General features: G+C 34.2%; 1 protein-coding gene across 1 annotated transcript in view; it reads left to right on the top strand.

The window, feature by feature from the left end:
• PSME4 (proteasome activator subunit 4) overlaps positions 1-22,788 on the top strand; it is a 100,054-nt gene that overhangs the window by 29,833 nt on the left and 47,433 nt on the right. The window contains 16 exon segments of the mRNA XM_045549600.1: positions 2,025-2,174; positions 3,091-3,154; positions 3,703-3,777; positions 5,767-5,889; positions 8,031-8,123; positions 8,766-9,031; positions 12,149-12,335; positions 13,093-13,182; positions 15,318-15,382; positions 15,643-15,793; positions 16,949-17,047; positions 17,254-17,323; positions 17,790-17,857; positions 18,460-18,675; positions 19,192-19,349; positions 20,476-20,571. Coding sequence (XP_045405556.1) covers positions 2,025-2,174; positions 3,091-3,154; positions 3,703-3,777; positions 5,767-5,889; positions 8,031-8,123; positions 8,766-9,031; positions 12,149-12,335; positions 13,093-13,182; positions 15,318-15,382; positions 15,643-15,793; positions 16,949-17,047; positions 17,254-17,323; positions 17,790-17,857; positions 18,460-18,675; positions 19,192-19,349; positions 20,476-20,571 — 1,971 coding nt within the window.

Here is a 22,788-nt window from a genome sequence, read left to right as displayed (position 1 = left end):
TACCAAGTGCCAGGATTAATCAAAGGCATCCACCACAGCCGGCTCCAGGGGTCCTTCCTTGTCGGTCACTGCCAAGTTCTGCTCCAGCTGTTCCATCTACTATGTTTTCTTTCAATAGAATGTTTAACTTTAAATGTTCCATAGTCTTATGATTAAAGATAAATATGAATAGAACTGAAATAGTTCAATTTTATGTAATTGAACTGTTTTGTTATTCCTATTATCAGGCTATTCTAAAACTATTGAGATGCTGTGGATGCAGTGAATACTTTTGAATGGAAAGCCCTACTATATTTATCATATGCTTGTAATATGAGTCTTATTTAATAAGTAAATTATTTAGCAAATGAGATATTTATTGCTGACCCGCTATACTACTCAGTCTTGGGCAAATGTACTTTTGGAACATGAGATAGCTCCCTCTTAGGAGGCTTAAGATCTAACCTGAGTCATAAACCACCAATGAGCAGTGTAATTTTGTGCTACCCTCTTAGTCTGTGTTTCTTCACCAGAAACTTGATTATTACTGAGGTACTTTCTGGCTCTTAGGTAATTCATAGAAACCTCACGTTTTTATTTTGGATTACTAGGCTAACAGTTGACTCAGAAAAATTAAGAAGGGTGATAGATGAGATTCTTGAAGGTGGAACATAGTTTTTTTTTTTTTTTTTTTTTTTTTAATTCCAGCCTGATACACAAGGACCTGGCACATAATGCTTTGTGAATTCAACAAAAGTATTATTAGAAATGTAATTTTATTTTTCATGGGAAGTAGTGCAGTGTGATTTTAATTAACACAGGTATATTAAGATATAATAGGATTAATAATATGATGTGTAGGCCAAACTTGTAAGTGGATTTGAAGGAGTTTCCCAGCTTCTTTGGGAAGAATCAGAACGTCTCATATGCTGTTCCTCATTTCAACACATTGCTACACTAGAAAAAAAATTTTTTCCTCGGGGCCATGGTATATTATTACAAAAATAGAATAAAAACGTTGAAAACACAATGATCCTTTCTAATTTAATGAAAAATTTGTCATTGACTTCTATTGATTTAATCCTCCTTTTAAAAATTAAATTGTCAATATTAATTGTAACAGTAAAAACATCAACAGGTACGATTTTCACAAACCAACTGCAGGGTTTTGCTCAAGTTTTGCTTCATAAGGCCCCAGGTTCAAAACTAGTTAAATACAACTCACTTGGCAGTTAATGCGTTTAACCTCTTAAGGCTGGGCGCATCTGTAGTCCCAGCAACTTGTGAGGCTGAGGTGGGAGGATCACCTGGGCCCAGGAGTTTGAGTCTAGCCTGGGCAGCATAGTGAGACCTTGCCTCTTAAAAAAAATTAAAATAAAGTAAACTTCTTAGAGGTGTATTTAATAATTATACATGTGTCCTCTTTATCCATTTACCTTCATTTGTGTGTGTATGCACACTTTTAATTTTGCAAATTTCCTCTATCCCAGGGACACTCTTGCCCATTTCATAGAGTTGCAGAATATTAGAGCCTGTAGGACTAGATCATCTAGTCCAGTCCTCTCTTGTAACAATCCTTTCTTGTATGCAGGAGGACTCTGTGGTCCAGTGAGGGTAAATGGTTTATTCAAAGGTGGCTAGAGATTCCTGATGTTCTCTTTCTTATTGACAATTATGCTTTTCTTATGTAGACTGAATTCTACATGACGAGATTTTTTTCAATTGCTATTACATAGCACAAAGGTAGTAAAACAACCACCATATTTAAATTTGTAGGTGATTTCAGTGACTGTATTTTATCTGAGTTTTATCAACATTTTCACATTTAAAAAAATTCCCTTAGACAAGAGGAGAATTTGCCTTATCCTAAGTGTGATGGGGTATTTTAGTGTTGTGAAAATGTGTTTATTGTGGGCTAATATGACATTGGTAGTGTATGTTGTAACTTTTGAAATCCATTCTCCGCCTCCCCCTTTTTGTCAGTCACATATTGCTTTGTAGAGCTTTTAGCAATGATCATACATGAAAACCTTCTTTTTTATTAGATATTTTCCAGCAGATGCCACAGCTGAGATGCTAGAAGAATGGCGGCCTTTAATGTGCCCTTTTGATGTAACAATGCAAAAGGCCATCACTTATTTTGAAATATTTCTTCCTACCTCCCTTCCTCCAGAACTTCATCATAAAGGTTTTAAGTAAGTATATACATATCTTGACAAATTCTAGAATACAGCAGGAAATAAAGATGTACAAACCAGTAAAGCAATAATAAGTAAAAAAAAAATTTGCAGGTCGGGCGCGGTGGCTCCCGCCTGTAATCCTAGTACTCTGGGAGGCCGAGGCGGGTGGATCGCTCGAGGTCAGGAGTTCGAGACCAGCCTAAGCGAGACCCCGTCTCTACTAAAAATAGAAATAAATTATCTGGACAACTAAAAATATATATAGAAAAAATTAGCTGGGCATGGTGGCGCATGCCTGTAGTCCCAGCTAATCGGGAGGCTGAGGCAGTAGGATTGCTTGAGCCCAGGAGTTTGAGGTTGCTGTGAGCTGGGCTGATGCCACGGCACTCACTCGAGCCTGGCAACAAAGTGAGACTCTGTCTAAAAAAAAAAAAAATTTGCAAACACAAGTTATTATTTTTATTATCCCTGAAGTATGTGAAGGCTGAACCAGTTAAACAGAAGATTGTAAATAAAGAGGAAATAATACTTGTATGACCAGCCAAATAAATTGAGGGTTTTAGTTTAAGAAATTAGGAGAGAAAGAAAGGGAGAATAGCCAGAACAGGTAGTAACAGGAACACAGATAAAGGGATAAACGCAGGGGAGAGGAAGAAAAAAATTGTAAACAGTTGTTAAATAGGAATAGACAATAATTATTTAATAAGGAAGTAGTTTAATAGGTGAGATCACATTTTTTAGCATAAATAAATTGGAAAGGGAATATTCTACAAGAAATACTCTTCTATTAAGTTTGTAACTTTCAGTATTATTTTTTCTAGGTTGTGTAGTTATCAGTAAGAATACTAGATTTAAAAAATACAAAGGATACCTGGCTTTGAACCACTTTCTATAATCACTTGCTATTCATAACAACATTTTTCTTCTTCAGACTTTGGTTTGATGAATTAATTGGCCTTTGGGTTTCAGTGCAAAATCTCCCACAGTGGGAGGGGGTGAGTATCCCCCTTTTTTTATGTCCTCTATTTTTCACTTTGGAGATAAACAGACATCTGAGTTCCTTAGAATTGGCTGTTACCAATGTTATGAGCAATTTCTTTTATTTCTTTTCTTTTATTTTTATTTTATTCTATATTCTAACAAAAGTAGACATTTATTTTGGTTTGTATAAGCATGTTATTGTGAAATGCATGAAATGTTAGACCTTGTTTATTAATTTATTTATTTTTTGGGTACCTACAGTAGCGTGGTGTTGGACCCGCAGTGGATGTTTCTGCATATTTGTTCAATTAAAATTTCCTTTTCTGTCTACATTGGGGATAGTGCTTTGTCATTTTGCTTTAGAGAAGCATTTCAACTGTAGTTGATTCTAAAATGTGTAACATGAATCAGAACTTAAATTTGGAAGTTTTGAAAAAAGTCAAACTATATGTTAAATTAAATTGTATAGTGATTGCTGAAAAGAACAAATGGATAAAGAACATGACTGTGATACTTAAAAACAATGAATGTATTTATTTTGTCTTTTTTTGTTTACTTTCAGCAACTAGTAAATCTCTTTGCTCGATTGGCTACAGATAATATAGGGTACATAGATTGGGATCCATATGTACCAAAGGTAATTAAGAACATGTGAACATATATACAACAGCACTGCCATCAACTTTATGTCATAAAGGAGAAGTGTTTTTGTATGCTAATTCCAGATGCCACATAAAATATTTTTGGACCATTAGGAAAAACATATATAAATAATTTACAGGGATGGGTCCTTTGTTTTCAAAAGATAATTTGAACATATCAAGCTATCATAAATGTGTGGGTTTTGTCATACCTATGCAGGACATGAACTGCAATTTTCAGAGTGAGTATTTTGGGAAATACTAAGTATATTATTAAGGGTATCATATATTCAGACCTTCCAGCAAATTTTGTGTATTGTATTTGATTGCCACTCTTGAGTATTGTCTACTTTTTAGATCACATTATATATTTTTCTAGAGTAAATAAGCTAGAATGTCTCTAAGTGTAGTGTTGCTTAAAATTGCATCTGCAGTATTATTTCACTGGCAGTGGAATAACCTGTGGCGGTTCAGTGGGGTGGGGTGGGGCATCCAGGTGACATTAGAGCAAGGTTGGGGAGCAGCCAAAGTCATATGCTTTGTTTGCCTTTGCTTGTGCTGTCTTCCTCTCTTGTTGGCCATTAGAAACTAATTGAGGAGGAGAATTCGTTTTTCCCCATCTTTGGGGCTCTACCTATTAATCATGATAGATTTAAAATAGAAATTTGTATGCAGGAGGCTGAGGTGGACGCTTGTAATCCTAGCACTCTGGGAGGCCGAGGCGGGAGGATTGCTCGAGGTCAGGAGTTCGAGACCAGCCTGAGCAAGAGCAAGACCCCGTCTCCACTAAAAAATAGAAGGAAATTAGGTGGACAACTAAAAATATATAGAAAAATTTAGCCGGGCATGGTGGCGCATGCCTATAGTCCCAGCTACTCGGGAGGCTGAGGCAGAAGGATTGCTTGAGCCCAGGAGTTTGAGGTTGCTGTGAGCTAGGCTGATGCCACAGCACTCTAGCTTGGGCAACAGAGTGAGACTGTCTCCAGGGGGGGGAAAAAAAAGAAGGAAGCTGAGGTGGGAGGATTGCTTTAGGCTAGGAGTTAGCGAGACCATACTGGGCAATATACCAAGACTCCTGTCTCTTAAAAAAAATACAATAAAATATAAATTTGGTTATGTTAAGATGCAATTATTAAGTGACTGATTAAAATATAAATTCTTAGGGAAGAAAATCAAGTCAACATTAAAATTTTGAGAGTTACACACACCATAAAAATGAGAAATAGTTTTTTTTTTTTTTGAGACAGAGTCTCGCTCTGTTGCCGGGGCTAGAGTGCCATGGTGTCACCCTAGCTCACAGCAGCCTCCAACTCCTGGGCTCATGGGATCCTCCTGTCTCAGCCTCCCAAATAGCTGGGACTACAGGCGCTTGCCATCATGCCCAGCTAATTTTTGTTTCTATTTTTAGTTGCCCGGCTAATTTTTTCTATTTTTAGTAGAGATGGGGTCTCGCTGTTGGCTGAGCTTGGACTCGAACTCCTGAGCTCAAGCAGTCCTCCCACCACAGCCTCCCAGAGTGCTAGGATTACAGACTTGAGTCACCATGCCTGCCGAGAAAAATTTGTTTGAGAGGGAAAGTAACCTGCTAGAAAATATTTGCATCTAGGTTGATGCTGTTGTGCATCCTTGCCATGGAATAGGAGCATAGGAAAAAGAATTTATGTGTATTTAGGGAGCAGAAAGAAGTCAGAATATTTCATATTTAACCACAACATCTGTATTTTGCCTTTTTATGTTTAACTATAAATGTCTTATTTGCTTGGTTTTTGGGTACATATCCTAGTGCCTGTGACCTCAGAGTGTCATACAATGCATCTATTGATGTTTATGTGTAATTTTTAAAGAATAAAGCAAGTTACTAAACAGTATATTATTTTGCTTAAAAATTCTCAAATATATTCAATAACATTAATATATAACACTTATTTAAAGAATTATTTTGGTACCTGTAAATATTTATTCTTAATTCTTTTTTCTTTTTAAAGATATTTACGAGAATTCTGAGAAGCTTGAACCTCCCAGTGGGAAGCAGTCAAGTGTTAGTCCCAAGATTTTTAACAAATGCTTATGATATAGGACATGCTGTAATATGGATCACTGCCATGATGGTTTGTAATGTATTATATTTGTTTTTATATGTCTTCTCTATTTTGTGTTAATTGTATAAAAATTCTGAATAATCACGGAAGTTCATATTAGTGGCTTAGTTGGTGACTTGATTCATGGATATGTTCTGATTTAGTAAGCTCATATTTATCAGATCTAGAAGGTAGTTCATATCATTTGTAAATCTCCTTAATCAAAGGACCTAAAACATAGAGTCAAAAATTTAGAGTTTTGAGGGATTCAGAATGTCTAACATTTTTATAGGTAAGAACCAGACTTGTAGATAAAAGGAGTTTGCCAAGGTGGGAGTAGGACTCAGTTTTGCATATGCTCAGATGGTCCATTACTCATTCACTGTTAATGTTCACATAAAACATACTGAGCACAAAGCTTATTAACCAAGTAATCTTAATGAAGGGAGAAATATGAAGGATTATTTTACTGACATCAGTGAAGGAAAATTAAAAATATACCAAAAGCTTAGATTTCAATGCCCTCTTTCAAAAATGAATATTAGAACAACTTTATGTTAACATTATTATTTTCTGGCTTATTCATATATTGCTTCTATATCTGTCTCCTTCTTGAATTATTTTTTGACATTAGTATGTTTATGTGGAAAAGACAGAATGGTTGTTAGAAGTTTACCTCTTCAATTTCATTCTAAGGTAAAACAAAAATAATTTAAGCTCCCTTTGTTTTTGCCATCTCATTATCAAACAGAGAAAATCCCATTTCTCCCTAATCTCAAATAAGAGCAAAAACGTTTGGATGTTTATTATCTTATATATACAGTGAGTTAAAATTGATTTTTGGGGGGGGTTACAGAATTAGACAGTGATTAATATCAGCCTTGTTTGAGTTAACTTTGCTTTCCCACGCAGTTCTCATTGGCAGCTTCATTTTGTGTTAAATGTGAAAATATAATAAAAATCAATAATGCTAATTATTATGTTAGAATTCTGAAAACTCTGTGAGTATTTTGTTATGGAATTATGGAGTGGGAAACATGTAAGTAGATTTCATTTTAGCAGGAAGGCATAGTCCTAATGTAATTTGACATTTTATCTTAGGTCTGTGCTGTTTCTTTCTTTCTTTTTTTTTTTTTTGAGACACAGTCTCGCTCTGTTGCCGGGCTAGAGTGAGTGCTGTGGTGTCAGCCTAGCTCACAGCAACCTCAAACTCCTCGGCTTAAGCGATCCTTCTGCCTCAACCTCCTGAGTAGCTGGGACTACAGGCATGCGCCACCATGCCTGGCTAATTTTTTCTATATATGTATATTTTTAGTTGTCCAGATAATTTGTTTCTATTTTTAGTATAGACAGGGTCTCACTCTTGCTCAGGCTCGTCTCGAACTCCTGACCTTGAGCGATCCACCCGCCTCGGCCTCCCAGAGTGCTAGGATTACAGGCGTGAGCCACCACACCGCACCTGGCCTGTGCTGTTTCTTGAAAGAAGATCATCATGAGACAGATAGGAGGTTTCAAGGCCAAGTTGTAGTCCTTTATGCCAGGGCTGTTCAACTTTGATAAGATGAAAACTAGCTTTTTTCTTCATTTTTCTCTCAGGTTATGTTGTTGTTTGGTTGGTTGTTTTGTTTGTTTGTTTTGGTAATAGATCAAGAAATAAAAATATGTTTCTTTTGAGTCAAAATGTGATCAAATATAACAGATTTAATATTTTTAAACATTTAGAAGTAATCGTAAAATATTTGAATGCATTTATGTAAATCTCCCCTCTCCATTTCATATAAGAAAAAATTCAGTTATTGGGTCATTTAAGGAATGCTTTTTTGCCTGATGTTACCATTCTTGGTTATTTTAAGATGATAATCTTAGCGATAAATATTAGTATCTAATGTATTTGACTGCAGAACAGTAAAATATACTGTTATCGTAAGATATCTTTTCAATTTTCTAATTTGGTTTTAGTAAGTTACCTTTATTTTTAGTAGGATATTTTGAATTGATTTGCATGAAGTTCATCAGAGAATTGTTTTTGACTCTTAGAGGTAGAATTGATTTTTGTCAGCAAGATGGATATGAACCACATTAGAGATTTACGTATAGGCTTGGTCCTGTTGACTCCTTCATTTTTGCAGTATGATGTGAGTACTGACACTTTTACTCTTTTATCTGGACAGGGTGGACCAAGTAAGCTAGTGCAAAAACACTTGGCTGGTTTGTTTAACAGCATCACATCTTTTTACCATCCTTCAAATAATGGGCGCTGGCTGGTGAGTATTTTGATTTTGCACTGTAGGGTTTGAAATTTTTAAAGATGTCAGACTTAACTGTTGCGTATTGTGTGATTTGTAATACATTTTCTGTCTTCCTTAGCTTTGGCTATGTGTAAGTGAATACATGCAAATTAAGGTTACTGTGTTCTAGAACATACAGAAATAAAGTAAGACAATACTGATGTGGTAACTGGAGGCAAAATGCCACATTTTGGACAAATAAATGGTAAACAGAAATGCCACAAAAAAAGCATGGAACCCTCTTTTCAGTTTTATTGTATCAACTGTTTTTGTTGTTGTTAAGTTGCCCAGTTCAAATGGCTTTTCATGTAATAGAAAATTTAGAAATTCTTTTAAAACTAGAATTTGAAATTCATCTTCATTAATTATTATGAATAATTAATTGGTAAGAATGTTTCATTCTAGTTATGCCATGCAGCTCTTTGTAGGTAGATAATAAAAGCTGTTATTTTTATTTATTTATTAATTTAACTTTTTGTTTTTTACAGTTAGCAGCTCAGCCATAAAAAGTTGTTATTTTAAAAATATTTTCTTGAGAGGGTAGAGAGGAAGGAACCATGTATGTATCTGTGTGGGCAAGCAGAACCTACTTAGAACTTTTTACTTCTTTATTCCCAGAACAAGTTAATGAAACTACTTCAGCGGTTGCCAAACAGTGTTGTTAGAAGATTGCATCGTGAAAGATACAAGAAACCCTCTTGGTTAACTCCTGTGCCTGATAGCCATAAGCTTACTGATCAAGATGTTACAGACTTTGTACAATGCATTATTCAGCCTGTCCTCTTGGCTATGTTTAGTAAAACTGGTAGTCTAGAAGCAGCCCAGGCTCTGCAGAATCTTGCACTCATGAGACCTGAGTTAGTAATACCCCCTGTGCTTGAAAGGTGAGTGTGTGTTTTATTGAAGCCTCAGCCATTGCTAGGTTATTCTTATCATCTGTTCTGTCTCCTCCTCTGTTCTGCTTGATTCTTTTTTCTTATCTATGGCTTCTGATTTGCTTTTTTGGTGCTTATTCCTGTTCCTAGAGGAGATGTAAGACATTTTAGCATAATGATGGGTAACTTGATGAAGGTTTATAGGAGAGAAAAAGGAAATTGAAATAAAATGGATAACATAAATGTTTTGGAACATATGCATGTTTTAGTTTCCAAAATTGTTTGCTTATAAATTAAAATCTAGCTAGTTTGGGGTTTTTTTTTTTTGGTATTTAAAAATTTTTTTTCATTCATTTATTTATTAAATCAAAATGTAGGTTAATGTCACTAAGTATTGAGAACATGGTAGTTAAAGTGGTTTTTGGTTTCTATTATTTCTTAGAATTGGTGATATAGAAGAAAATTTAATTGTCTTTATTATTTTCATGTATTGTATAATCTTAGGTATATTGTTTTTACAGTGTACATTTTTTTGCATTCATTTTGTTTTGTATGTTGAAACAGTAATGAAAATGGCTTTCTACTTGCCAAGCCACTGTCACAATATAGGCATCGTGTGTTTACTGAGAGAGAGCTGCTCTTAATTATTTGAATATTTAAGAGCAAATTAACATAAGCTTTTTGTTATGCCTCTGCTTCCTCTGCTCTCTGAACTTGAGCATTATGATCTATCTCTAAATATCTTTGTTAGAAGTAGAGGATAATGTTAGTTCTTTGAGCCCAGAGGGATCTAGCAATTGAATTCCATAAAATATGTGAAAGGTCCTTAGTGGTAGAATCAGGACTATAGCCTAATTTCTGACTCACTGTTGAGACAGGGTAAGTATTGGTCACATTTACTTGGGGAAGGGTGGGTACCCTATTCAAGATCTTGACCTAAAAACGGGCTCCATTATCTGTAAATTTCAGTTGCTTATGCTATCTTCCCCTGCTTTCATTGCCATAAATATTCAAGTTAGGTTGTATCTCACTGTCTCAACCTCTCCTATTTTTGTGTACATATCTTGAGGCACTGAAATTCTTCCAACATGTATAAATTAGGAAATGGGGTGGGGAAGATAGGTGCTTTCCTCCCTGCCTTCAGATTCCAGTGTTCTTTGCTACTTAGCCTCCATGGGGTCACAGAAGCTGACAGTTGTACATAGTGAAAATTTTGAAGTTTAGGGTGTTTTGATGTTTCTTTACTTTCCCTTTGGTTTGCCTTATGTCAGTGTTTTTTAGCTGATTGATTATGAATAGTAAGATATATTTTTAGAAGAAGGAAAAAGCTTATAAATACATATACTCATCACATTTTTTTTAGTCCTCAATTTTTGGACAAATTTAATGTCAGCATACTGAGTGATAATGAATGCTTGGCCAAGGTAAATATTTGATGTACAAAAATGATAATACAGTGACCTTTTTTTTGAGAATTTCAATTGTAGTTTTGTGCTGCTTTGAAGTGGCATGACTTTTGAAGATTTTTTTCTTTTATGAAAGCAAAACTCTCTTAAAACCTGAAAATGTAGAAAAAATTTTAGACATTTAGTTTTATGTCTCTAAGACAGCCTCTTTTAAAGAGTTTGGTATGTTTTCTCCATCTTTCAATATAAGCATAGATTTGGTTGGTTTTTATCCTAGTTGTAAATCCTTCTTTTTCCCACTTAAAATATAATGAAATTTCTCTTATTGTTTACATTTTCTATATACGTGGGATTTAAAATGCCTGCATTTAGATTTTTGCCCTCTATGAGGTAGATTTTCAGAAGTGAAATCACTGAGTTAAAGAGTGAATATTGAAAAAGAAAAAACAAGAAGAAAAGAGTCAATATTCTTGACTCCTAAACACTTACTTAGTATCAGGATTGCATTTGTCTTATTCCCCTGGCTTATTTCTAGTGTCAGGAATATTCTCATATGTTTCTGATAACCGATTTGTAATTTTAAAATACAACTTGTTAAGAAAGTATAAAATGGGATAAATTTTAGTATTTTAGTAAGATAGTTTTTCCTATAAAAGGGAAGAGTGGAATATTTGTACCTTGTTATTTCTGAATTCTAATAATTACTGATTGACCATTAGTGTAGTATAATGTGGATTAACGTGACTGAAACAATGCACTCTCTGCTGGTTTATGTTCTTTTACGCAGTGGAATTTGCCTGGTGAGAGATGATGAGGTAGCAGGGGATTGGGGAAACATGCAATAAATAGTCTGTGTATCTTTCCTTTAGTTGTGTACGGTAGTCCCTGCTTATCCATGGGGGATATGATCCAAGACCCCCAGTGGATGCTGGAAACTGTGGATAGTACCAAACCCTATATATACTATGTTTTGTCCTATATACACATACCTATGGTAAGGTTTAATTTATAAATTAGACACAGTAAGAGATTAACAACAGGCCGGGCATGGTGGCTCATGCCTGTAATCCTAGCACTTTGGGAGGCCGAGGCGGGAGGATTGCTCGAGGTCAGGAGTTCGAGACTAGCCTGAGCAAGAGCGAGACTCCGTCTCTACCAAAAACAGAAAGAAATTAGCTGGACAGCTAAAAATATATATAGAAAAAAATTAGCCAGGCATGGTGGCACATGACTGTAGTCCCAGCTACTTGCGAGGCTGAGGCAGGAGGATTGCTTGAACCCAGGAGTTGGAGGTTGCTGTGAGCTAGGCTGACGCCACGGCACTCACTCTAGCCCAGGCAACAGAGCGAGACTCTGTCTCAAAAAAAAAAAAAAAAAAAAAAAAAGATTAAGAACAATACATAATAATAAAATAGAACAGTTATAACAATATATTGTAGTAAAAGTTACATGAAGGTGGTGTCTGTCTGTCTGTCTTTCTCAAAATACTGTAATATTTTCAGACTGGTTGACCTCCAGTAACTGAAACTACAGAAAGGGAAACTGCAGATTGGGGGGACTACTGTAATTCTGTTAACTTTGATAGCAGATTTTCACTATTAAGTATTCTGCTGACTATTATCCTTTAAGTCAAAATGCAGTTTGTGAATTTATTATATTTAGTGTATTGTGGCATTATGTTTATCTGGAAACTTTTAAAATTCTGTTCTTCAAACTGTAGAACATATCCTGCACTAGAGACATTAACAGAACCTCACCAGCTCACAGCTACTTTAAGTTGTGTAATTGGAGTAGCCCGCAGTTTGGTATCAGGGGGCAGATGGTTTCCTGAAGGTCCAACACACATGCTACCTCTGTTGATGAGAGCATTGCCTGGGGTGGATCCAAACGACTTTAGTAAATGCATGGTAAGCACATTGAAGATTTTTTAAAAAATTTTAAGTTATAATTTTGTAAATAGACATCTTTTTAATTTCTATTCAAGTACCTTTTAGAACATAGTTCAGTGTAAAATCTGTTGATGGTAACAGCAATTATATCTTTAGATGCCTAAGTTTAAATCTGTGAATGGTTGATATCTAATGCCTTCCTTTGTAAGTAATTTGCTAATACCTGTATACATTTAATGATCATATGATGTTTTAAAGCTCATTATATATTTATTATTTTTCTTAAGGATAGTAAAAATCATAGCATGATCATTACACTTCCCCTCATCTACACTGATAACAAGGGGATATGATGAAAAGTTACTATTTATAAAATGCCAGACTCTACTTATATACATCTTCTGACTTACCACTTTGCTCATCTTCCCTTTCTCTGGTCTCTAGCTTTTCTGCATTAGCATTTTTAATTTATCCTTAGTTAATGTTACATTTTTAGGTGGGAGACAAATAACTTCTCTTGACAAAAGTTTTGCTTCAACCTCATAAGTAACTGCATGAAAACAAATTTATAATATCATTGTTCCTAAAGTAACATCCAGTTAATTATGAGGAAACTTAAAATGTTCAATTATAAGTGAAGAATATCCAGAACGATTGTTGTGTGATCTCCCTCAAGATAATTTATGTGGGTAATTTATTGTAGCTCACAGTATATTTGTACTTTCAAATGAGAATTATGTAATTAATGTTGGAAATCCTTTGCATCTTCCCACAGATCACATTCCAGTTTATAGCAACATTTTCTACTCTGGTGCCTTTAGTAGATTGTTCATCTGTATTACAAGAAAGAAATGACCTCACAGAAGTAAGGATGTTTTCTGGATATGAAGGGGCTAACCAATTTCTAATTCTTACTGCATATGCATAGTAGTATTTGATAGTTTAGAAACAACTTTAGACAAGGTCTATGAAGTAAAATTACTATTCTGTGACTAGACTGGTATAAATGGAGGGCCAGGCCATCATTGGCAAGGCAGTCTGCAGAGCACCCACCATAGGAGGTGGGTCAAAAATAGGCCCTTTTTATAAATAACTGACATCTGAGGGTATTTTTAAATTTTCTGTCATTTTTCAATGTTTTGTTAAGCAAGGTGATGGTGTTTTATTTTTCCATCATCTTTTGTTAGTAATATTATGTTATTAATTATGAAATGTCCTATTTCCTTAAGCACTAAGTTTGACAGTTGATATCTCTGACATTTCACTTGGAAACTTATATTTATTGTGAAGGTACATCCTCCATCTTTCAAATGTACATTGTAGCTTGTGATTATCTTTCAAATTTATTTTTAGAGCAATTTTTGTGAAGCCATGGATAAGTCAAAAATTTATGTTATTTTGGAATATGAGTTCCATCATGGAACCAATGCAGCACAGACAGCTTGCAATATCAACAAAGTGTTTGGGAAGGGTGTGGCTAATGAACACATAGTATGTTGATGGTTCTAGAAGTTCCTTTCTGGTGATTTTATTCTTGAAAATGAGCCACATGGGTAACCTGAGACCAAGGTGGATAACGATGAGCTAAAAGCTGTAGTGGAAGCAAATCCATCTCAACCTACATGTGAATTAGCAGCAAAGTTTTTTTGTTTTTTGGGGGGTTTTTTTTGGCCAGTCAAATTTAGCAGTGGGGGGTTGTATACCAACTTTAGTGACGCTAATGTTAATAAGTTCTGATAACCCATTATCATCGGACCAGCCTAGCAGCAAGATTTGATATTACTATTCCAACAGTATTGGACCATTTGAAACCAATTGGCAAGGTAAAGAAGCTGGATAGATGGATGAATTAAACAAGCGTCAGAAGAGAAATTGTCCGAAGCTTGCCTTTCTTTGCTGTCACGACATAAAGGCCAGCCATTTCTACACTGTATTGTTACGTGTGATGAAAAACGGATTCTTTTTGGCAATCGCAAGTGTTGGACACAAGGGTTGGATAAAGATGAAGTGCCAAAACACAGTCCAAAACTGAATATTTAAAGCCAGTGGGGTCTGTTTGGTGGTCCAGTGCTGGTATTATCCACTACAGCTTCATGAAACCATGGTCAATTGATCACAGCGATGTCCACTGCAACTAGCTGGACGAAATAACGAGGATGCTTGCAATTAAGCAGCGGTAATTGGTCAACAGAGACAGGCAAGACAATGTCTTGCAAGATAATGGTGGATCACATGTCGCACAAACAATGCTGCTCAAACCGTAGAGGCTGGACTTGGAAACTCTGTCATCCACCGCATTCACCAGACATTGCAGCAACTACCACTTCTTCCAGGCTTTGGACCACTTCATGCAAGGAAAAATACTCAATTCTCAACAAGCTGTGGAAAATGCCTTTTGCGATTTCATTGCCACTCGCTCTCCAGGCTTCTTCGCTGCTGGCATAAGCAAGCTATTGTTAGGGTGGCAAAACTGTGTCGATAGGTTAGGAACATACTTTGTTTAATTGTACTGCTTCTTGTTTGAGTTATGATAAATTACGCTTTTGATTCGAAATGGGACATTTCATATTTAATGACCTTAATCTGTCCAGTGGGATCGGCATCTAATGAAGAGAGATTTTCCTCATTACTATATTGTTCTTTCAGAACTCTTTTCTTTATTGCAAGCATGTTGTTACTTGACTGTGTTACCTGGGTGTTCAAGTTGTGAGAGACTATCTTTTACATTTATCCCAGCAGTTTGAAAACTATAACTTATAATAAAGATGCTGCTTAACTTCTGTTTGTGGCCCTTGTAAATATGTTAATTGTTGCTTATTTTCTTTCGTGGAAGGTAGCAGATTGAGTTGTTTTAAACTGATAAATGTTTACAGTGCTGTTTCTCACAGTATCCAATATAATAATTTACTGTTAGATGTATTTGGCAGGCAATAATTGAGTTTGGTTCAAAGAAAAAACCAAAGGTGATTTATAATTTTTCTCCACGTTGGGATGTTATAGGTGGAACGAGAACTTTGTTCAGCCACAGCTGAATTTGAGGATTTCGTCTTACAGTTTATGGACAGGTGAGCTTGTAGCCCGGACCCAACCCTTTAGCTGACATTCTAGAAAATGACTGTCCTATCTCGAAACCTTAGTTTCTCTCTTCATTGTAACCTTTATTTATCTGTTACGGCTCCTTCTAAAGTTACAAAAGGATGATTGATTTATGAGCCATGTACAAATTGAGTGGTTATCACAAGACAATAGAAACTTATGAAATCACCACCAAAAATGTTAAACCAGTTTTTAATTACTATAATTATGCTGTGTTTGGATTATTTAGATGCTTTGGACTTATAGAAAGTAGCACATTGGAGCAAACAAGAGAAGAGACAGAAACTGAGAAAATGACTCACTTGGAGAGTTTGGTTGAATTAGGTCTGTCTTCTACGTTTAGTACAATTCTCACCCAGTGTTCCAAAGACATATTTATGGTAAGAGCATTGCTGCAAAAAATAAACTTCCAGTTTTTTAGTTATATTTGATGTCTTAAAATTAAACTTTAAGTTACTTTGAAGTATGCATATCGTGTCAGTTTATCTTTTCTATCCATATTAAACTTTTGAAAAGATGTATAGTCAAGTCTCAGTATTTACAGATTCCATATTTTGCAAACTCACCTACTTGCCCAGATTTATTTGTATCCCCCAAATCAGTGCTTTTATGAGGACATGCTCAGGGTGACAAAAATATAAGTTACCTAATGCACATGTTTCCTGCCAAGGTTGAACAGGGCACTCTGCCTACTTACATCAGCAGTCTGTAAACAAGAGTTCTTTTTATAATCTATTTAGTGCCATGTTTTTTGCATTTTCATGCTTTTTGTTGGTGACTTTGCTGTTTAAAATAAAAATGTCAAAAAAAATGCCTGCAAGAGTTAATGCGTAAGTGTGATCTAGAGTTCCTAAGCTTGAGAGGGTTGTGCTGTGCCTAATGGAAAAAATACATGTATTAGGTAAGCTTTGTCAGGCGTGAGTTATAGTATATTGACTTGAGTTCAATGTTAATGAATCAACCATATGTAAACAGAAACACATTTAGAACAGGATTGTGTATTGATCCCATTGATGAAAATATTGTGACCAAAGCCTCATAGGAACCTAATCCTATATTTCCCCTAGGAACAATAGTTCAGTATTTACTAGTTCAGTGTTCATAGCAACGTTACAGAACGTAACTACTGAGAATAACAAGAAGCAACTGTATTTTCAAAATTTTACAATTAAAAATAATTACTCTGAAGGCCAGGTGTGTGGTGGCTCACGTCTATAATCCTAGCACTCTGGGAGGCTGAGGTGGGAGGATCTCTTGAGCTCAGGAGTTGGAGACCAGTGTAGAGTTTCTGTAGCAAGTAAAATCTTCTACTTCAAATGTTTTGTTCAAGTTAGAATCTCATGCAAAGGTTGTTGTTAGACCTGAACGTAACATTATTAAGCAAATCCTCATAAAATCAGATGGTTAAAAATTCCTGACTTGGTCATTTTTGGAATAGTCTGAATATATTTATCATTTTCTTTTATGTTCTATGAGATATTTAATTTTCTAAAAAATGCTGATTAGACATTTTTGTTTCTTACATATCTTAACAGGTGGCCCTTCAGAAGGTTTTTAATTTTTCTATTTCACATATATTTGAAACAAGAGTAGCAGGTCGCATGGTAGCAGACATGTGCCGTGCTGCTGTAAAGGTGAGTTTATGATGTAATTAATGACTCAGCAACCAATAAGTTTATGCGGCTAATTATTTCAGAAGTGTTTGTTATACTTTAAATACATATTTCTTGGAATAGCTGCCTATAGCTTTTATTTGCCACTGAAAATAGTGCTACTATATATTTTGTGACCATTAAATATTTGCCTTTCAAAAAAGCGTATTTATTTAAATATTTTTCAGTGCTGCCCAGAAGAATCTTTGAAGCTATTTGTTCCCCACTGCTGCAGTGTTATAACTCAGCTTACAATGAGTAAGTCATGAGGTCATTATTCTGTCTTTACAATTTTAGATAAATTTTTTTCTTGGTTTCTAGAACTCTGTTAATGACAAGAGATTCTTTTAGCTATACAATATTTTAATTTTGCAGTTTTGTCAGGAATTGTCCCCAAGAAAGATATCCAGGTTGGTAGGTAGCTTAGAAATTTTACTTTATTGAATTAATATTTTCATGCAACATCTATCTAGAAGTTACCTTCAAAAATATCAGTTACTTTGTGAGATGTAGAGGAGCAGAAGTGTTGGTTGATATATTTATTTTCTTGATAATTGAGTTCTCCCTTCTTTTGAAGCAAGCTTGGCTTCATGAAGAAGAAATAAAAAGTCTTCCTGAAGGAGACTTTCCTCAGCATTAGAAATATTAAATAAAAATATTACGAAGTGATGTGTTTAGCTGAATGCATAGTTTTTTCCCCCTGATACTATTTTGCTGTTTTTAGATGATGATGTATTGAATGAAGAAGAGCTGGACAAGGAGTTACTGTGGAATCTTCAACTTTTGTCTGAGGTGCTGTAAATCTTTAGAATAAGAAAATATTACTATGAAAATGTTTACTGGCATTTAGGATTTAGCCCTTTCTGACAAACTGTCTTTAAAACATTGAAAAGTCAGAAGTTTTAGAAATTTCTTGATGTGTGGCTGGAGAAAGTCAGAATATCTCATATTCTCTCCTTGTCAAAGGAGTGTGGCAAATTATTAATTACTGCATGTTCAGCAATCTACTTGACTGAGTTTTTACAGATTAATTCTAATATAGGTAACTCATTAATTTAAGAAGTTTAAATTTGGGAATTTTTTTCTCTACATTTTAAATTTGGCCATCAAGCAAACTTTTCTTTATGAGTTAGTTCAGAAATTTAATTAAATTTGTCTGTTTAAGGAGATAGGCTATTTTGAAAGGGGTATTACTATGGCACATGAAAGCCTAAGCTCAGTGTGTTTTAATATTTAAAAATTACTTATTAAAGTGACAGTCCTAAAATGAATTAAAGTCATTGAAAGAAACACTATTTTAGGCCACTTTAGTGGCCAAACACTGAACTTTGCATAATTACTGATTCTTGATCTTTTAACCAAAATATCTTCGACCTTTTCCCCCCTCATTTCAGATTACTCGAGTGGATGGAAAAAAGTTGCTTCTTTATAAGGAGCAGCTTGTAAAGATTCTCCAAAGAACCCTACATTTAACTTGTAAGCAGGGTTACACTCTCTCTTGTAACCTTTTGCATCATCTTCTTCGTTCTACCACACTTATCTACCCTACAGAATACTGCAGCGTGCCAGGTGGTTTTGACAAGCCTCCTTCTGAATACTTTCCTATCAAGGCAAGCATTTTCAATAATATAGGATTCAGGGACATAAGGGATTCAAAGTGTGATTTTGTTCTTGTGTTTAAAGATGTCACTTTTTTGTTTTTAAAATATAGTATTAAAACTATTATTGGAATGTCTGAAACTTATGCTGTCACTGTGTGTGGAGCTAAAACTCCGGATTTCTCTTCTATTATGTGAAATAACTTGGTACGCCATAATTAATCTCCATAGTTCCATATAATTTTATTGCCAAATTAAATAGCTTCACATAAATTTGCTGTCCCTCTTATAGCGGCTCATTGAGTGCTCTTCAGGAAGACTTTTTTCAGGACTGATAATAAAAGGGCAATATAATGTTTTCGTGTCAGTTTTTTGCATATTATTTGTCAGCTTAGGTTTGGATTATTCATTTCCTTTCAAATCTTTAAATTGTTTATGTGTGGAGGCTTTTTGTGTGTTTTTTTGTTGTTGTTGTTTTTGTTTTTTGTTAACTTCTCAAATTACTAAATAGATGCTGTTCTTTTCTAGGACTGGGGTAAACCCGGAGACTTGTGGAATCTGGGAATTCAGTGGCATGTTCCTTCCTCAGAAGAAGTGTCTTTTGCCTTCTATCTGTTGGACTCCTTTCTTCAGCCTGAGCTCTTCAAACTCCAGCGTTGTGGAGATGGAGAACTCGAAATGTCTAGGTTGGTTTTCTTTTATAATCAATTAGTGTCAGTTCATTTGCAGAGTAAAGAAATCTTTTGTGCCTTTCTCTTTTTATATATGGCATATCTAATGTATTCATTTTCAATATGTGTTTTGAAAATCTGTCATAAATGTACTTAGAAAACCATTTAATATAATGCTGTATAACAGAAAATTTGTCAACATTTAAACATTTAGCATATCTAATGTATTCATTTTCAATATGTGTTTTGAAAATGTGTCATAAATGTACTTAGAAAACCATTTAATATAATGCTGTGTAACAGAAAATTTGTCAACATTTAAACATTTTAGATAGAAAAATTCTGGGTTATTTTTTCTAGTTTGTTTTTGGTGCCTTCTTACTTAGCAGTTTCACTTTTGTGTATCTTTTGGAAAATGTGTATAGGTATGCCCCCTTTGAAAGGAAATGCCTGTTTTCCTAGAGACAGCTTAGATTTTATTGGGTTGCTTCATTTTAGAAATTCACATTATTGACATTAATATTACTTAGAAAAATATTTCTGTGAGGTTGTTTTTTTCTCTCCTGTGAGTATTTAACAAGTAATAGTTATTTGAAGCTGTTAGACTTTCATAGTTTGAGTCTTTGAAAGTTTCTAAAATAATAACAAGAAAATTAATATGTATCAACCAGAGAAATCTGTAATAAGTATATTCAGTTGGAATGGGCTTGGAGAAAGAAGTCTGATTAACTAATGGCAGCTATATAGTATCTTGAACTGCTTTTTGGAAGTAAATGTTTAGCTAGTTCCATTTTAAAAAGATCAAATAAGTTGGAAGGTCTTCTGTAGCACTGTTTTCCCTTTTTGTTAGTGGCCGTGGTCTTTGGTAAAGAGGTGGTTAAATTCGGAATTACTTCACAAAGGGCAATTGATTGTTGTTGTTTGTGATTATTTAGAACCTGTTTAAATGTAAGCAGGTCTACTATTAGCAATGAATAACTATTTACCCTTTACTGTTAAATTGGTAAACTGAAGATGTTTGCTATTTCTTTGCCTAATTTTGCATATTCCCCACTTAGTAAAGTTTTTGTATTAGACTCTAATACGTCTTCTAGACTCTATTCGTCTTCTAAAGTATGGAAATATCTTTTATCTTTTCCAGAGATGATATTCTACAGAGTCTGACTATAGTGCACAACTGTTTAATTGGCTCAGGAAACCTCCTACCTCCGTTGAAAGGAGAGCCAGTTACTAACTTGTAAGTAAAAATAACTACTTTATTTTGCCATTTGGCATATAAGTCTTAGTCACTTAACGAGTTACCTGTTTTGTTACTGCTGATGTTTCTGTATCACTTTAACCTTTTTGTTTGTCATTGTTAGGTCAAAAACACCTGAGGCAAAATTTAGGTCTATAAACTTCTTGAAGGCTTTATTCAGATTTTCATATAATGCCAGGATAGAATAACTTTAGATGTTAGTCAATTTAAAAATATCAACATGGAGATATTAAGTTCATCTGTTAGTTTACTGAGTTAAGATAAATATTCTTCTTTAAATAAGACAGAAACAATAGTTCTTTTTTTTGGTCTGCAGTAAATATTGATTGAGGATTTTATAGCAAAAAAACTGGGGTGTTTCTTAGTAAAAGTTTCTTCAGTGTTTATTATTATTTTGAACTTTTTAGATCTACCAATTTGCTTTAATGATTTTAAGTGCTTTTTAGAGTATTGTTATTTTGAATGAATATCTCAGTTTATTCCATTGTTAGTGCTACCAATTAAGCTGAAAAAATTGAGTTAGAATAAAATCAGCTGTATGTAATAACTGTAGCTTAATTATTAAGTGGATAGATGCTAGTTTCAGTACACTAAGATCATTTTTTTTTTCAAGATTAACATCTCATTACTGAGCAAGTTAATGAAAATCACATAAAAATGAGTAAGAAACCTCCTTTCCCCTTCAAAAAACACAAAGGGAGAATTATTTGCTGATTTTACAACAAAAATATTAAAAAGCTTCAAGGAGTAGTTTAAAAATGTGGCTTGCTTGTCATTGCCATATTTTGTATAGTCATTGTTTAGAGTTATACTTTTCCATAATTCCCACTTATTTCACTCTAAAAACTGTTTTTAGGCATGGAACTTATTAGATGTTTATTAGGTTTGAAAAGGAGAATTAGGGTTATTTCAGGTAAGTAAATCTGTTTTAAGTCTGCCTAGGAATTTGCCAAATTCTATTAAAAGAACTTTTGTTTTTCATCAGTTTTATAGTTTAATACAACAGTTGTATCAAAATTTATTTTTGTTAAAAGAGATTGATTTTAAACACTATTTTAAAATGAGAGGCCTACAGAAATTGTTTGGATTTTTCCCTGTGATCCTAACAGTGTATACTATAGTAAGAACTTGACCCTTTTATGGCATGCAAAAAGCTATTTCATACTTAGCAAATATAGCACATCAGTAAGTTGAGTTCTACCTGAAGGTATTGACAAAAGGAATTGTGGTCTTTAATTCAATAATTTAAGAACAAAAATACGTGTCTTCTGTGTTAGTAAATTTTTAGCACTGAGTGATATTATTAGGTTGCAGTGCTGATAAGGAGGCTTAGAGGTTTCTCTTGTAGCTCATATAAGCATGTAGCTCTTTTTATGCCATGTGCACTTTAATAGTAAACTGAAGCAAGTCTATATCCTTTGAAATAAGTGTGCATCATACAAGGTTCATATATTTGGTTATAAAGCCAATAAGATTTTTATATAATGAAATGCACTTTTAATAAGGAAAGGAATATATTATAAAAATTTTATGAATACCATAGGATATAAATAGGTAGATTGTTAGCCTATATTACTATGCATTATAAGTTATAAAGCTAATCCTGAGTATCCACTATAGGCTTTTCCCAGAAATATTGAAAAGGAAAGGTAAGTTTAGACTGAAATGTTTTATGTATTAGGATTTTCACAGAGTGAAAATTTAATAAAACATAATGAAGTAATATAAAATATTTAATAAATATAATTTTATATATTTAAATGTATTTAAAAATAGAAAGTGTTTTCTAATGTATTTAATAATATATAACAAAATAAAACATTAAAACTTCAGTTTTCAAAAATCATTGAATAATAGCATTTTTAACGTGCATTGTAGCTATGCATATCTATGTGGATAATGATTACATTAAAGTAGAATTAGAATAGCTGGACAAGGTGGCACAAGCCTGTAGTCTCAGCTACTTGGGAGGCTGAGGTGGGAAGGATTGCTTGAGCCTAGGAGTTCAAGACTAACCTGGGCAACATAGTGAAAACCCATCTCAAAAAAAAAAAAAGTATAGCTCTTTGCCTTTAAATTATCAACAGAAGTAGTTTATTAAGTCTTCGTTTGACTTTTAAATAGTTCTTAATAGAGTCTTTTTCAATTTATAACTAGAACCACCTTCATCTGAAATTTTAATTTATTTTGGCAAAG

The sequence above is a fragment of the Lemur catta genome, chromosome 4, assembly GCF_020740605.2.
Source record: "Lemur catta isolate mLemCat1 chromosome 4, mLemCat1.pri, whole genome shotgun sequence".
In the NCBI taxonomy this organism is placed as follows: domain Eukaryota; kingdom Metazoa; phylum Chordata; class Mammalia; order Primates; family Lemuridae; genus Lemur; species Lemur catta.
This window is presented reverse-complemented; position numbering and strand designations above follow the sequence as displayed.